This window comes from Ambystoma mexicanum, chromosome 10 (assembly GCF_040938575.1).
Source record: "Ambystoma mexicanum isolate Mex_15411 chromosome 10, UKY_AmexF1_1, whole genome shotgun sequence".
Lineage (NCBI taxonomy): Eukaryota > Metazoa > Chordata > Amphibia > Caudata > Ambystomatidae > Ambystoma > Ambystoma mexicanum.
Genome location: NC_090932.1, coordinates 472901283 through 472919717, shown reverse-complemented (window position 1 = coordinate 472919717; position 18435 = coordinate 472901283). Strand labels below are relative to the sequence as shown.

Sequence of the window (18435 nt, the reverse complement as noted above, 5' to 3'; positions counted from 1 at the left end):
CACTTAACTAGACCTCAAAATCTATTTGATCTACCACCACAGATAAAGAAGATCGTAAACGTAGAAAGAGGAATGAATCTGCTGTAGGTTACACATGACACAGAGAAGATTGCCTTCCATAGAGAATATAGTGCTGTCATCTTATGCACCACACGCCTGTCAACAACAGCATTCTCTATTGAACATTGTGTTGATAATGGTATCAATGTTGATTGTTTTCCTCTACTGTTGTTGCCTTAAACACGCAATATGTGTAGTGAGCACCAGTAACTGTAGATCTGTTTGGTACTATTTGTACAAACAAGATATGAGGTCCACACCCTAGTCCTCTTGCACTCGCACAACACAAATGAAAAATGCTCAAATATTGCCTAGCAAGTGTTTGTTAAGAAGTGGGTAAACCCATGCAGAAGCAACTGCTTCAGGCGGATTCAATTAAATGAAAACATTAAATTCAATGTCCTTGATATACTACACAACATGTATGCATAAAACAAGTCCTTTAATTGCAGGCTCAAATGTGTTGTTCAGTCCAGTGCATTTTGGATATTACAAACCATCCTTAGGGACATACCTGGGAAAGTGTCATGTACATAATTGTTGTTACATTATGGAAATCTACTTCTTTTGTCCGTATTAGTTGTGCAGTTGTTTCAAATTTACTTGCCTTCATCATGCCTGGTTATTGTTACGATACATACTATTGGAAATAAAATGTAAATATTTTCTTCCGAATATGCTCTTCTATCATAGTTTATTGTGTGTAATTTAAAAAAAAAAAACATTCACTAAACATACCTTCTAGTTGTTCATCACGCTACAGCATGTCATCAAAAGTCTGCTTGTGAATTAATATATTTAAATGAGGAACCCTTTTCTGTAAGAGCTTATAAAGTTCCTATCTAGGACAACATTTCGATTTTCGAAGTTATACTCGCCGAGTTGGTTTCTGCTAATGGCTCTTTACTTTGTTTAAGAGCAAACCATTGTCAGTGATTCCAGAAGAGGTTCATAACGGATACCTCTGTTGTGGAACGCTGAACAGCAATGTGCGCGTACTATGACATCATCATGATGTGACTTCACGCACGTCGTGATGTCATCACGCATGGGTCCCATGCATTGTTACTATTTTTTTATCTTGTTTTATATTGTGAATAACTTTGTCAACCAAATTGAACAAAATGTTTTTTGTAATTAACATGAACACTTTGTGATCCCTAAATTATAACCATGTGACATAAATAGTCAATTAAACTGCGTATTTATCACATTCAACACCTCATTTGCAGTCTGTTCAAGTTTCAATACCTAACATGCATGTTTTGCCCTCAGTGAGCATGCAAAGTGAGTAAGGGATAGTATCAGGTTTATTGAATTAACAACTAAATGTTACTATTTCAATCCTATCAGTTGAAGCTACTCCGAGAAAATGAGTTCAATCCTCTGCTGTTGTGTCCTCAAGTTACACCCTCAATGTATTTTCAATGAGAAATTCATATGTGCTAGGGCAGTACGTTTTGTACAAATGTTCCACCAGAGTTTTACTCCCTGGAACTACTGATCTCCCCTCGTTATTCAGATGTTTCCACAGATACAAGGCGTAAGAGTCACTAAAATCTGGGTAAGTCTCCCAGACCTCATAGTACTTCCTCCATGAACTAAAGCTAAATGGAAAGAAACGATTTGGATGCAGAAAAGCAATCTTCTGGCATTTGGAATCAGCTACTTCCTCAAACAGTGGGAGGGTACACAGTTCCTTCAGCCTCATGGTAAATAGAATGGGACCCGGGTTCACCCAAATGCTTGCATTGAAATGATCAGGAAAGTTGTTCATGCAATCCCAGATGAAGGTATTGTGGCGGCCAAAGCTGAAGACCGCATTGCTGGAATACCGTGGTGCTTCCGCAGCTAGAAAGTTTTCAGCGCGGATGGGTCTAATGGAGATGAGATCCGTATCCATGTAGATGCCACCATACTTCCATATGAGTGCGAGTCTGAGGGCATCGGAGATAACAGTCAGATGTTGCTTTTCGTTGCTGGGTTCAAACTGGAAAAATGAAAAAAATATATATTTTACCAAATATTTCATACATGTTGGACATCATTTGACTTGTTTATTACAAGAGTCTTTAATGGGAGTACCGAGGGTCATGAAGCTGATAGGGGAACCCGATGCTGAAAACCCTCAGTGGCTCCATGGATGTAAGTATGACATTGACCTGGCAAAACGGGGGAGGGGATTGTTTTTATATTGAGGGATTGTGATGCAATAAAGAGATAAATGTTAAAGAGATAGATTTTGACTAGGGTCAGGAAAGATCAAGTGGTAAACTGTGTTATGGGGTAATCAGAAGAAAAGACCAATTTAGAGTTGGGAAGACAGCTGTAGTGTATTTATTAGTGTAGTAAATGCTGGCTCCAGCCTCATGTTGTAAGACAGCTGTGAAAAGTGGACTTTTTGTGTACAATTGTATAGATTGTGGAGGATGTGAAGTTGTGGTGTGGATCGAGGAGTGTGGTCCAGTGTGGGAGCAGTGAGGTGGTGCTGCTTGGAGCATGAGTACAGTTGCGATGTCACTCAGAAGGTTTGAAGGGAACAGCAAGGAGGGGCTGTTTCAAGAATGAGTGTTGTTTGTGGTGCCGCTCTGAAACATTGGGCGATGCAGGAAGCGTGGTCTCAGAAAGAGACCCAGAAGTATGAAGTATGAAGTATGACATGCAAGAGAAGTATTCTTGTGGAAGGGTGTGAAATGGAGGTAAAAGTGGGTGAGGGAGAATTGAAATAAAATGTGCAAAGTATTGGTAAATTAAACTGTGACATGTTATCATGGGAGACACTCCATTATTCACCTGTGCAAAGTATTAACCCAGTATAATGACAAAAGTTTGAACTACCACACACAGTGGTTGAAGGACACATCAGGCCAAATGTTTATGCCTTGGCCGCAGGAAGGCACTCACTCAACGACAACAGTGCAACACATGTGCACCTATTTAAATGCCGCACATAAGGAAAAACAATTACAGAATAGATTAGCCATGTATGGGGAAGAGTCAGAGCAGCCACCCGTGAAATAATGGATGCTTAATCAGCATGATGAAGGGGGCATACCACCCATAGCTCCACTTCATCCGCCCCAGAGCAGTGATCCATCTTTGGAACCACAGGGATTATATCCGTTACGAGGATTAAAAGCAGCAGCAGGGTACAAAAATCCCACATATACGTGCCCTGCATACAGTAGTGAAGACCTTATAAGTGGAGAAAAAATAAGTAAGGAAGGACCAGTGTCCACTCATGTAGAATATGACAAGCATCACAATCTGAAGGCAAAATTGACAGAAGCTGAGGAGGAAGTCCAGAGAGAGAGAGAGAGGAAGACAGTGCAACAAGGATGAGATAGCGATTGTACCAAATGAATGGGTAGGAAGACAGATAATTCTCAAATTGGATGGAATGGGTATGAACGATTGTAAAGAAAGAGAAAGGGAAGTTAGAGAAAGACAGGAAGAGGAAGAAGACAAAATACAGGCGAGAAAGAAAGGAGGAATGAAGAAGAATGTGAGTGTGAAAGGAAGCAAGAGGCAGACAGGGAAAGGGAGATGAGAAGGAAGCAAACATGAAAAATGAAGAAGTGAGCAGAGGGAAAGAGAAAGGAAAAGAGAGGAAGATAGGGAAAGGAAGAGACAACAGGATTTAGAAAGAAGGGAACAGTGATGAAAAGAAGTTGATGATAATATTAGGGGAGGTATGCTCCCAGCAGAAAGAGAGAGAGAGAGAGAGAGAGAGAGAGAGAGAGAGAGAGAGAGAGAGAGAGGAAACAAGAACAGAGAGAATGAGTGAGGAGCCTAGAGAGATGCTACAAGTAAGTGGATGGTATCCTTAAAAAACATACTCTTGCAGATGAAAGAGAGGAAGGGGCTATATGAAGGAGGATTGGCCATCTGTACAGGAGCTGGAGGGGTGGTACCAGTAGCATAAAGGAGAGTAGAGGAGAGTCTTCGCAAAATGGGGAAAGACTATATATTGGAGGAGGTGATGAGTGGAACATATAGTACGAGTCCCCTTGGGAGACAAGAATTTGAAGATAGAGAAGAAAATAAAGGTGATGGCAGTGACGAGACTATGTTAAAAGATGCAGAGAGGAAAGTGGAGAGGAGAAGGCAGCACAAGTCCCTTCTATGAACGTGGGGGTAGGGAAAGAGATACTGTGGTTAGATTTGGAAGAACCAGCGAGGAGGCCTGAGCCCATTGAATATCCCAGATGCCCGAAGATGCAATCAAACAGTTTATAAAGTAGAGAACACTGTATGAGAATAGACTGAGGAATTTACCAGGATGGAAGAGAATTAGTATGACAGATGCCTGATCAAGAGTGTAGCACTCAGACAGGGCACTGGATTTAAACAAATCCAGGGGAGGACTGCCACAATGTATCTAGTGGCCCTAAATGGACAAATACAATTTTATTTTTAAATTGCATTACTTACGTTAATGGATCTGTGAATTAGAGAAAATTACAGCTGGGATGACCTTAGCAGTAGGTGACATAATAATACCGCTTTCTGCCATAGTAGGGGAGCAATCAGATGAAATTTGGAAGCAAGAATGATATTCTGGGGTGACAGCACAAAATACTAACCATGACAGAGCACCTTTTAATAGTAGTTAAGCTGGCCTATGGAGAGCCCTCAGGGTTCAGTACCCAGACTTGTCAGACATGACCACAATTATGATTCATAAAATGAGAGTAGATGAGGATCCCACAGCTCATATTTAGGATATTCTGAAAAAAATGGGGTTAGAAACAAGAGAACCGTGGGACAAAAATATAACTATTTCTTATCACATTTTATGTCAGGGACTTACTGAAGAAGTGAAAAGACAATTGAGAAAGATTGTGGCAATGGAAGCAAAGCCATGGGTGGAGATACAACTGACAATTGTTCACCATTGTAGGTTAAAGCAAGAGAAAGACAGTAAGAGAGTTGAGGACAGGAAGATTGACCTACCAAAGTTAGTTCAGAAGAAATTCACATTTTCAGTGGAAGGCGCTATATTGTCAAGTGGAGGGGAACGTTTTAATGCACAAGGAACACAGCAGATAAAGCCAGCAGTGAACAGAATTTTTGCAGAAAGGGGAGAATATAATTATTTTCCCTGAGGGTTTGCAACCAGAGGCAGACAGTTCGGATTTCAAGATCCAGAAGGAGGAGGGTTTAATAGGAGGGCAACCTAGATTTGGAGGACAGCCACAGCAATGTTGGACATGTGGGAAGATGGGGCACATTTCACGCATATGCAAAAGCAGAGAGGGATGCAACAGGACTGACAAGAAGCAGATCCAAGACGGGGGACATCATACCCCAACATATAGTGCAGAGCCACCTGAATATTATGCCCAAGATCATACGCAGTATCAGGCACAAGCACCATCAATACAACCGACACAACAAGGGATACCACCCCAAACACAGCAAACACTGATGCAAACACAGCATGCTCCAATGCAGCTACAGCAAACACCAGTGAAGACATAGGCACTAGCAAAACCAAATGCAGTGACAACATGGAACGCAGAGATGTTGCCACAGGCACCTACATCTAGAATATGGGGTGTGACAGTAGTGGGAGGGAACCCTTTCACTGGCATAGGACTGGACATGTATCCACAATTGGAAAGCCTGCACAAAGACTTGATGTGTTCCATCCTATCAATTACACTACACCCACAAGAGGAACCAAGGGTCAGAGTGACCATAGGTGACAAAACATTTTCCTTCTTAGTAGATACAGGGGCGACTGGATCTTTTGTTAAAGACGGAAGGTTCCCAATGTCAGGCATTGCCATGAATGCACAAGGATTTTGTGGCGTGACAACTATGGCTTCTTTTATAAATGCTTTACCCATTACCTTAGGAGAACACAACGTCTATATGCCATTATTATGTTCCAGCAAGACCCCAGTTAACATATTGGGGAGAGACCTGATGAGAAAATTAAACATGACAATAGAATATACTGGCCAGGGGATGTTATGTTCTACCTCAGGGATTCATTATGTGAATGCATAAGAATTCATAACAGCATAGTCAGGAAGCACAAAGAGGAGTGCCATTAAATCTGGAAGTATTCCATGACAGGGTACACATATTGTTAGCATGCCCTCCAAGAATACAAGCCTATTGCAGTTACCCACAGAATGTTGTTTTGACCAGAAGTACCCACGGAGGTGGGGGAAGGGCAGATAATTCCAAATGAGTTAGAAACAGCAATAGTGAGGGATGACAGAGTAAGTTTACACAGAGTTGATGAGAAAGGGGCAAACTGGAGAAAAGTGATAGCTCTTGACAAAGGGCATAGATTGATTGACTTAACAGGTGAAAGCTTGCTTACATATGATGACTCAGATGATGTTTAATATAAGTCTTACATATCAGTTAAAAATTGAAAATAATGAGATACCTCAGAGAATGTCAATAATAAAAAAGGTACTGTTCTCTCGAGGAAGATTTGGCATATGTTCAAGCACATTGTGGACCATAAGTCCATATGACATTGGTCTATTGAAAGGAGTGGAGGCAGTGAAAATTAAATTGAAGCAAGGAGCTATTTTATCACACGTAATACAATATTCCATGTTGAAAGAAGCTGACAAAGGTATCTATGAGACAACTGCTGCCTTAGTAAGACAAGCAATATTAATGTCTTCAGAATCCCCATTTAACAAGGCTGGGTATCCAGTGAAAAAAGACAGGGGGGTCCTGGCGATTTAATCAGTACTTGCTCCCCCTGTACAATATTGTTGAGGATGAGATCCCATTGATTCCAGACACAACGTTATGTAATATCCCATCCAAAGCAAAATATTGTACAGTGATTGATTTAAAGAATGCATTCTTTACAATAGCTTTCCATTAAGAGTGCCAGAATTTGACCTTGTTCAATTACTGTGGGATTAAAGTAAAACATACTTGGTTACCCCATGGATACTGTGAAACCCCATCGGTCTTTAACTAAGTGCTACAGATGGACTTGGGAAATGTAATACTTGACAGTACAGTAATACTATATGTAGATGACATTTTAGTGTGCAGTAACACAGAGGAAGAGTGCAGGAGACACTTGGTAAAGCTGACGACAGTATTGGCCGAGAAAAGGTACACATTTGACAAAGAGCTAATGCAATATTGCTAGGGAAAAGACCTATATATTGGCCAGCTAATATCAAAAGAATGAAGAAAAGTGACTCCTGAAAGAGCAGAAGCAATCATGAAGACACCCCAGCCAGAGACAGTGAACGGGTTACAGCAGTTTCTAGACCTCTGCAGTTATTGCAGGGAGAGGGTTTTTGACTACAGCACATATGTAAGGCCACTTTTAAAAGGACTGAAAAAGGCACAAAGAGATAACAGTGATGTAGCCTGGATGGGCGAGATGATAAACGGCTTTTATGCATTGAAGCTAGCAATTAGCAAAGCTCTTCTGCTTGGGATCCCTAACTACAATGAAGATTTATTTTTATCCTCCCATTCAAATGGAGTAGTGATGTTGGCTGCCCTCACACAGAAAATTACCATGGGACACAAACCATGAGCATCAATAGTGGGATTTTAGATCCAGTCATGAGAGGTCATTATCCCTACGGGCAAGCACTGACGGTGGCAGCCTTTACGATTGAGAAATCTGCCAGTATAACTAAGGGCTGCACAGTTAAATCATATGCTGAGCATGCCCTAAAGACCCCAAAAGCACATTGACCACGCAGAGTGCCTCCATTTATAAAGTACTTAAATCAAACTCATTGATTAAAATTGTCAGGTGCTGAGTGGTAAATCCTGCCAGATTTATAGCCGAACCAGTAAAGGAAGGAGATAACGTACATGATTGCACTAAGTACACTGAATACTATGATGAAATACTTCATGTCAAGGAAAATACTCTAGGAGGGGGCATAAGTCTCTACACTGATAGGTCATCAATAGACCAGAGAACTGGCGAATGACACAGAATTGAAGAAAAAAGACAATGACAGCTTTGAAACAGTGACAAGCGCGAGATTGTCAACACATTTCTCAGCACAAGTGTCAGAACTGGTAACAATGATTTTGGCACTTGACACACATGAATAAGAGGTGGTAACAGTGTATTCAGACTACACCTATGTGATATCAACGGTACACAGAGGACTCTGTCTTTGGAAGACGGGAGTTTCCTGCACATAGATGGCACACCAGTGCAGCATGCACCACTAAGGGACAGGCTCATAGATGCACTTAAACTCCCATCAGCCATCACCATGGTGAAGTGTACAGACCACACTAGAGGTGCAGATTTGATTTCTCGTGGTAATGAGGCTGCCAAACTTGAATCAAAAAGAACAGCATATTTTCCCAAAATATCTGACAATGTGACTGCACCAAACAAATACAGATGTACACACAACATGGTGATGAAGGAGGGTTTTAATACACTACCTATAGCACACATAACCAAACTAAATGGAAGGGCACCACCAGAAAAGAAAGAGTTATGGAAAAGAAAGGGTGCTCATTGTCCTCCACAGACGTAATGTGGAGGCAGTACAGCACGGGTAAACCAGCCATGCCCCTAGGACTGGACTGCTTACAGTAGCACTAGACCAATTGCATTACCCAACACACACATCAAGATAGTGTCTTGCAGTACTGATTTCGGAGGACTTGTTGTCCCAAATTTGGCTGAACAAGGCACTAATTTTATTGCTAATTGTTTGACATGCCAGAAATTCAGTGCTGGGCATACTCTGCAAATAGTGAAAGGAGCAATACCCCATCCTACTGGACCATTTCAGCATTTGCATATTGACTATGTAGAAATGCTCCAAATTTGTAATCGCTATAGGTACATTCTAGTGGACGTATGTCCCTTTTCCTGATGGATGGAAGCAGGTCCATGGACACATCCAGATGCCACATGTGCTGCAAAGTTCCTCATATGTGAGGTATTTCCAAGGTGGGGAGTGTGAGAACTGCTCAGGTCTGACGATGGACTACATTTTGTAAATGAAGTGTGTGAGAACATCACTATCCTATTGGGTATAAAGCACAATTTCTCACCAGCTTATCACCCACAAGGAAACAGCTTTTGTGAGCACCTCAATGGCCTCCTAAAGTAGCAAAATGCCAAATTAAGAGACATCGAAAAAAGGTTGGCTCCATTGCCTTGCTTTAGCCCTATTTGCATTACGCAATTAGCCTGGCTATGATCATCACTTAACTCCACATGAGTTGGCGACGGGCTCCTGAATTCATACCCCCCTTGCTCCTCTCACTCAAGCTCAAATGTATTTAGAAAATGCTGCCACTGTGTTTGGGAAAGAAAAACATGTTTATTTGACAGCTATGAAGGACTCTCTTAAATATATGTTTTGACAGGTATAAACAAGGCAGGGCGATTCAACAAAGACTGATAAAGCGAATGTACAAGTTGATCCAGATGGTCGACTGAAACCACTAGTAGTGTTTCCAGGGAATAAGGTCTTTTGTAGGAACATCTCACGATGGAGGCACAAGCCATGCTTAAAGGGACCGTTCATAGTAGAGGCAGTTAAACAGTCTACAGTGAACGTTCAAGGAAGGCATTCCTTGTGGCATCTCAGCAACGTCAAACTCTATAAAAGTGAGATCCACCCGTCTGCCAATATGGAGCATAAAGGTCAAGAAGACATGATAAGGATCGAAACAAGGTCAAGAATCAGAGCCAATCAGCAGGAAGAAGAATAAAAGCACATTGTTTTTATAGATACAGCCAAGTCAGTTCAACATCCTTTCAATGAAGCTTGCCTGAAATAAAGTAAGACAGTTCTACTGTAAGAGGAAAATAACAGATGTTCCCTTTACCAATTTTACTTTTCTTAGTCTTGTCCTTTTTCTGAAGCTTATCCCTCTTTAGGAACTTGGAACCTCTGCATAATCATATTACTATTCAATCTAAAGACTTACAAAGTGTTGGGAAGACATTTTCTCTCAACATTGACAAGGTTTTTCTTGTGAGCACAAGTTTTCTAACGATACAAAAGAAACGCTTCTCCTGATGTAAGAATGCAATTGTTGAACTATATAAGATATTCTCTTTTAGCGCCTAGAAGAGAGTTTACTTGCAGAGATTTGCAGAATGTAGATAGTTTAGCAATAATGATAATAGCAATGTTTTTTTACATTTTGTAGTCTTAATATAATTATTTTTATCACCGCAAGAGAAATGATAATTTATAATGTGCCTAGCTGCCCACAGGTTAATTGTGCTCCTACAAATGTATAAATAAATGTTAAAGAAAATAATAATGCTGCTAGACCAGTAAACAAGTGTATAAGCACTGTAATAACGATAAACAAAATGACACCAGAACAATTCCCTGTTGTAAGCACACAGTTTCAAAGACCAAAAAGAAGTGCGCCAGATTACTCTAGGCACCTGAGCAAATATATTGCTGATTGTGCTCATGTCACTAATAATTTGTGGTACCATCACATAAGCAAAGTAGGGAGAGAGATCTAATGAGAGCTGTTATGTGTACTCAATCAGTCCCTACGCCATGAGCGCTTCCAGGACATTTGTGGCCACATAAATACTTGCACATAGAGCTCACTGCCTAATGCACTGGGCACTTCGCACAACTTGGGTGAAATTCCAAGGAAGATGGGCCACCTTGTGATGGATGACAAAAAAGTTCCCGCACAGCTACAGAAAACAAAAAGCTATGATGGATGAGCCTGGAAGTAAAAAAAAAAAAAAGGTGATGCAATACACATAAGACCTGAATAGAGCAGAGGTTAAAATAACAGACCATAAGTTATTACAGTGCATAAATGCCACAGGGAAAGAGATACCTGGGTGCTGGGAAAGACATCCATTACTAATATATGGACAAGTATTTACCTCAGAAGCCTGGGTTGAGAGAATGATGGGGTACAACACACTCCTGATAGTACCAGTAGAGGTGGTGCAGAATGGAAATGATATACACTTCAAAAAATGGACAAAATATTCCAAATTGCTCATATGGGTAGAGGATGAAGCAGGTCCCTTATCCATAATCGCCATAAATAATTCCATTTCCCCAAAATGAAAACACACATGAGACATAAGAGGTCCCTTACACTTGCACGCATGAAGAGGAGTAACTATAATTCAATGAATATGGACACTACATATGACACCATAGCAGATGAAAATGTATTTTATGGTAGAACTGAGATGTTTTTGCATCTCTCTACACTGCCGGGTTGCAGGCCAACACGAATGCAAAATGGCTGCAGATAACCCACCGATAGCTGTTGCAGACAGTAAACACAACGGTAAGAGGCTTTAATGCCATAAGGGAAGAGCTGAGGGCAATAAGACTCATGACCTTCCAGAACAGGTACGTTCCTGATCTCATAACATTAATGGAGGGGACGTGGGCACAGAAATTGGACCTTCTTGCTTCACATGAAGACCCGCCCACGATGAGGAGAATGGAACCCCCACAGATGCCTTAACCGCCTTAATAGTAATACACGTACAAATGGTGGAGGATGTAGATGATATTGTTGATGATGACGGGTTTGATTACCTGTTCTCATGGATCCTTTCCTGGTTGGCTAACGCATATAAAGAAAGTACTGATGGCCATTTCAGTACTGGTACTATTTGCCTTCTGTGTTCTAAGAATTTCAATAAGCCAATGCAAAAGCACTGCCAAAAAAGCAGTAAGAATGAAAATAGTAATAAACTTGGATACTCACATTCACAAGTATACCCAAACAGATGACCTTCCTCCTTACCCAGGCAATGGAAAGCCCTATCGCCCCTGCAAGATCAAAATGTATTTGTCCTCAGGAACCTCTCAATTACACTGAACATTTTATATATTGTGATTCCAATGAGGAATGCTGCTATATGGCCTGGAGTGTGGACAAACATGTTAGACATACATATTGCTGGGGGGGGGAGGTGGTGACAAAGATATGGAACCCCAAAGAGCCCTATGTGGGTGAGAGCAGAAGGAAGAGTGTGGTTGAGGACTCAACCAGAGAGGGGAATGTTAAGAGGCAGATGAATACGTCATTCATAGCTTCTGCCCCTCCCCAGCTCAATACTGCACAGGTGAGAAACGTTACTCACTAAGACAATGGTACCACCCTTATCCCATGTAGGTACAGCAGGAGATGGACACAATCTAAGCTGAAGATGGCACGAGCAACCAAACTAACATAATGACAACACTTGTGCATGTATTAGACATAAATCAAGCACACACTCAACAAGAAGAAGGCAAACAATAGGTAGCACATGCATTTATACATGAAGAATATTAACATAGCATCCATAAAACATGACAAATACTAACATAAGCAATGTATAAGCATAATGCAACATGAATGACATGCAAATATAACTCACTAACATAGAAACACAACAGTAATGGGCAGCCATCATTTCGAAAATGGAAGCCACAACATGCTTCTAAGTAAACAAAAGGCCTAAAGGCTTCATAATAACTCAAAATGCTCAAATAACAAAATACAGATCAATGCAGAACTCAGACCGTCGCTAGCAAACCAATCCAAGGTTACCATGAATAAGGGAGGATAGGAACAGCAGAGAGAAAGACTACCACCCGCGCATGCTGCACTCCCCTAGGTGGATTCCACCCACCCTCCCCCAGTACTGCTGAACTAACTTTATAGCTACTGCATAAACAACATTTTTTTTTAATATGATTCCAGTGCTGCTGCTGAGAAACATGCAGCAACAACTTTTTGCCAAACACCTGCTTTTAAACTAATTAAAAAATAGTGGGCCCTACCCGCAATGCAAATCAGAATCCTTAGGGTTGTGCTGTCTCACCGGCACTTCAAAGCCACTTTTGCAAGTGGCCTAAATTGATTACTACAACGCAATTGTTGTTTAAAGTGAACTTGACAACTGTGGAATGAGCCAATCAAATTCAGGCCTAAAAGAAAGTTTTACCTTTCTTTTTAGGGAACATCTGTTCTTTTCTGTGTGGGCAACTGAACAGAGACAGAATAAAAGCGGATATTGAATGGTTGAAAGTGAGACCAATGAGCAAGCCCATGCATTGCATGATCAGGCACTGGACATGAATTCAATTGTGAAGGTGGCTGTCCATGCCCTCATACCACTGAGAGTGCTTTTTACCTGGGGCAAATTGTGAAGATCTCACTAAGGATTTGTAAAATAATGTAATGGTGTAGTTTTCCATAAATTACATCGAATTGAACCTGAGTTTCTAATTTAGATCCCCATTTCTGCAACACACAGTATGAACATTGCTTCTATTTAATAGGCTCACAAACACACACAGAGGTGTACATATTAATTGAATTTTGAGGCAATTCAAACAAGCCAGCTACAAGCCCAGCTGTGGAACTCCAATTACCATTCAGCAAGTAGACATCCAGCTCCTCTACCTTCCCTGTGTGACCCCACAGTGGAGGGATACCCCCATAGAACGAGACAAGGGGAGCCTTATTAAGTAGGTTCAGCCTCTAGGCTAGGTTTTGGTTCCCCCTAAGGCCACTAATTTGTAACTACTCGGCCCTAGGCTGGCTGCAGGTGAAGGTGACAATGCCATAGACAAGGAAATGAGCCCACCTGCATGCTAAGTTGTCTTGGAAGGTTTAAAAGACCCTATATGGGCATGAACAGAAGACAGGATATTCTGAAGACTTCAGATGCAAGTGGACAAGGGAGAGATGTATCTGAACACCAGCCCTTGTTTAAGTGAGACAAGAAATCCCACATCCCACCTTGTTGGGCTCAGTGAGGAGCTAGGATATTGATGTCGTGCCAGGATTGAGTCTGAAAGCTAAGGACAGGCCCTGCAAGATCACAGTGCTAACTTGTAGGTGTAAGAGATACAGGTGGTGTAACATTTCAACTAGGCTAGTTCTCAACAGAAACAAACGGGGGATGTAGGAAGTGCTCCGCATTTCAACCATGCAGAAATGTTGACACAACTCAGACTTCTATAGTGTACGGCTGTATACATAGAATGTGTTAATAATGTGCAGCATAGGTGTACTTTAGTGCTGTTGTCGGGTACTGGTATGCACCAATATAGGGGTAACTTGGGATTTACCCTCTCATGGCAGTGCACTGCAGGTAGTGTAGGGACTAATACCTAACTTCTAACAAAATTAACCTACTAACTCCTAACCCATGACAATGAACATTTAGAATGGCATAGCTGAATCCACAGCACATGGTGCAAATCATTGGTGAAAATCATTGGTGCAAACTTAGGGCTCAAACCTGGGTGTAGAGGTGGACTGCAAACACAGACTCTGCAGTGCTGTTTAGAAATAAATGCAGGAATTAAAACTGCTTTTGCAATGGAGACATGACGGTTAGAGAACATGGAATGATACTTTTGTTTAAACAGCCCATTGTGTGAGCTACTAGTGCAAGAAGCCAGAATAAAAATGTAACATATCAATTCCGGCACCCATTGAGCCAAACTCTGTTCAAAGGTGACAGTGAAAAAGAATAGGGACTTCTGGAAGTTTACAGAAGGCTTATCCATGGCAGAGGAGGTGTCTGATTGATGCTTGACATCACTACCAGAGACGGGGAGATCATATAATTTATGCAGATATATATGTGAAATGGGCTGGCAGAGAAAGAGATTTAAAAAAAGGTGCATAGAGAAAGAAAGGAAGGTCGGCTGGGTCTGCTTGCTAAATATACAGAGAGAAAAGTCAGAGAGTTCTTGCTGTGTGGGGCAGAGCCAAGATTGCAGGGGCTTTTGCTGCTAAATGAGAGACAGGAGGAATATTGCAGAGAGAGGAAATTAGTTGGGTGCTCTTCCTTGATACAAAATGCTATGTGTTCAGTACTGTATCAAAGCCTGAGACTCTCACCAAGAGGACCTGGATACAGTGAGGATAATTGCAAGCTGATTCCCCATGTTATAAATGCATACATTTACAGGTGACCTCGTAAATCTACTGTGGGTAATTATCTAGCAGTCCAGTAAAATAATGGTGAAGAAATTATGCATATAGTGCTGCACCGAGCCCTGCTTTTGTATGGGCTAATGATCCCGGAATAAGAAGAGCAGCTGTTAGCCCCATGTTTTTGGCAAGCTAGCAATCCTCACAAAATATCCGACATTGGCCTTGAGAGTGGGCTAGTTATAGACCCTGATTAATTTCAAGTTCTGGCTGGTGAAGGTGCAGCACTGTACCATTACCGGGAAGTGAAGGGGCACTTACTAAAGTTGCTGAATCGGCCGGAAATGTGTATATCCTTCAATGATGTTCCGGTCCATTTCTCTGTCATCTGGTGAAGGAGATGAAAATAGTGTCTGACAGAATGTTAGGCCTTTCTGAAAAATGGAGCTTGGAGGGATTTTTTTGTGTACTCAAGCTCTCTTAGTGGCCTTTCATTTAACGACTGCTGATGCACCCAATGAATCAACTGAGGAGGTGTTTGGGAAGTACATTGTTTTCCCAGAGGTCATATGAAAACTCAGTCAAGCCCACAACACTTCAGACTGCTAGTTTTCTTGTATACATTCCTATTTTACTCTGAATCCATTGATGATAGTGGGGCCGCCACTGTATTTTCATTCACCACCCATAGCATCCAGTCCTTCCCTTGCATTCTACCTAAGATTGGGTATGTGTACCACCTTCCCATCATACTGTTGCCAGCTGCTGTAAAACTACATGTGAGGTCTGCAACTCTGTTGAATGAAAGTATACCCTAAACTCTTCAACTTCTAACTCATGTTCGCACAATTCCAGGAGCCAGCAAGATTGAGAAAATGACTATGTTTGTAAAAGCATCAAGTCATGATCAAAACGGCTTAACCCAATGAAGTGCACTAGACGACCTCTACAACAAGGAATGAGTTATGCTTCTGGTGGTGCAATGTTATTTTAATTTATTGGTGTCTTAAATACAGGTGCCAGATCGCACAAGGGCTTGATGGCATCAACGTCATCTGGTCTCAGCCAGGATGTAAAAACATGTGCAGACCATTCACCTTTAATTAGGATTAGTAAGCACGTTCTTTCAAGTCACAAGAGAGTATGTTCCAAAATTTCTAAGGAGACATAGAGGGTATAAGTGAAAAGTGTTGGGAAGTAGAGGAGTGAGGAAGGAAGGGTAGGATTACAATGAAAGTAAGTTTAGTTTATGAACGATATAAAAGTGCTATAGGGTCTGAAAGTGCTTATCAGGTAAGTGCTATTGTGGTAAATGTTACATGGAAGGCGGAGAGAAGGGGTGGCATGCAAAGTGTAAACCAAGGTGAAGGAGGGGCCTAGTGAGGACTGTCTGGGTTGTCCAAGTTCTTATAAAGTTGAAAAAGGGGGGTCCAGATGAAGGAGCCAGTGGAGTCATGCGGGTCAAGTGTTAGGTGTATGAAGGTTGTAGCAGGTGGTGTGTTATTTTTTTGATTGAAGGTGGGCAGAGTACCAGTATCGGGACGCTTTTTAAAGATGTTGAACTTGGGTTCTTGTGAGATGCAGTCTGGTAGTATGTTCCAGAGGGCGGGGGCAATTGAAGAGACTGATCTGGCTCCATATATTTTTGCCAACATTTGAATGGTGTTAGTGCAGTCTTATTTTTTGACAGTAGGTATCTGAGTGGTATGGCAATATTAGGGAATGATTGGAGGCTTAAGGGGCGAGAAGAGTGGTTGGTCTTGAGGGCAATGTTTCAGATTTTGAGTTTTTTAGGACTTTAATGCATAATCAGGTAAACATTTTTAGAACTGGAGCGATCAATATACGATCATAAGGTTTGAGGTGAGTATGCATTGTGCTACAATTAGTCTAGTCTTATTTTTGATAATTTCTATCGATGTTAACTTTTCTGAGGACAGACCCATTTAGAGAGACTTGCAGTATTCTAGTTTTAAGAGTATTAGGGCATTATCATCAATATTTTAGGGGTGTTGCAATTAGGGGAGTATCTTTCTGAGACTGTGCACAGGGTCTTTTTTGTTCGATGATGTCATTAAATGAGTTTTACAGGATATGTCAGTGTCTGTTATGATTCCCAGGATCTGCGCTTCTGAATTAGGTTAAGGGGGTTCCTAGATCAACAGGTATATAAAAGGAAGGTGATGAATGTGTTGGGTACCATAAACCATGAGCTCTCTATTGCTGGTGTTGAGGCATAAATTGTACGGCTGTAAGGCACCGGTCCTTAGAGTTGTTTGGTTAGATGTTTGGTGAAATGGAGAAGGCAAGTTGTGTCTTGTCTGCACATCCTTGAAATGCTGTTATGAATTTTTTCTATAATATGTCTAAGGGGCTTGAAATAGGCATTAAAGAGCCATGGGGATATGGCGAATACCTGTGGCCATCCTTGAGCAACTTCCCTAGGTATTGACAGGAAATCTCTGACATTTACTGTGGTGGTGCAGTTTTGGAGTAAAGACTCAATTCATTGAAGGGCAAAGATTTGTATTTATAGGAGAAAATGTGGGTCTTTAAGATCTGGTAGGAGTGTTATCTAGTTCAATCAGGATTGTTCTCACATGTACAGAAGTGCAATTTCAGTGTTTCTTTGGGTCTGAATCCAGAATAATTCTGGAAAAGGCTGTGCGTTTCTGAGAACTGGGTGAGTTGGTTGCATGCTTGTTCTGCCATGATTATTGCTAAAAGGGGGGCCCCGGGGGGAACGCGCAGCGTTTCCCCCCGGGGAGTATTTTGGCGCTGCACACGGCCAGCGAGTGGCCGTGGGGGGGTAGAGCGCCTGGTCCCGGGGTATTTAAGGGCTCAGGGAAGGTTCGGGAGGCAGGCGACGGTTAGGACTTGTCGATTGTACAGGTCCCGTTGCCTGCTCCCGAGCCTTCCCTGTGTCCTTGGGCCTAGCTGTTGGTTAGTGCAGGTGAGGTGGGGGATTGAGGAAGAGTTAAGGAGGGTAGGTAACTTAATTATAAAAAAAAAAAAAAAAAAAAATTCAGGTCGTTTGGGTAGCAGGGTAGGAGGGGTGCCGTAGATAAGACACCCCTCTCGGCTTACCGGCATATTTAGTTTGCTGGGTACTTCAGGTGGGCGGCCCGCGAGCGGGGGAAAGGCTTGTGGGGCTCCGCGGCGGCCGTATTTCATTTCGGGGCGACGGTTGGCTGAAAGGGGAGCGGAGCCTCAGCTGTTTACACAGAAGCGGGTACGCGGGGATTTCTTTGTGTTCCGCCCGCTCCGCTCTGTAAGTTTAGTTCAGTGTGCGTGGGCGTTTTTTCGTCAACGCTCGCGCTGATAAGGGGCTTGGGCGGCGGTTTTAAAGGAGCCGCGCCCAAGTTAGTTTAGAGTGCGGTGAGATCCTGACACAGCCAGGTGGCAGTGCTCTGCCTGTTAGCAAGTGCTAACGAAGGTTTTCTTTGGTGAGTCTTGTAGGGCTCCCGCTTTTGGAATAGGGGTTAGGAA

General features: G+C 42.0%; 1 protein-coding gene across 1 annotated transcript in view; it reads right to left on the bottom strand.

The window, feature by feature from the left end:
- Nucleotides 1-1465: 1465 nt before the first annotated feature.
- LOC138492889 (alpha-1,4-N-acetylglucosaminyltransferase-like) overlaps nucleotides 1466-18435 on the bottom strand; it is a 33130-nt gene continuing 16160 nt past the window's right edge. The window contains exon 3 of the mRNA XM_069620202.1: nucleotides 1466-2050. Within this exon, the coding sequence (XP_069476303.1) occupies nucleotides 1466-2050 (585 nt within the window). The remainder of the gene's footprint in view (nucleotides 2051-18435) is intronic.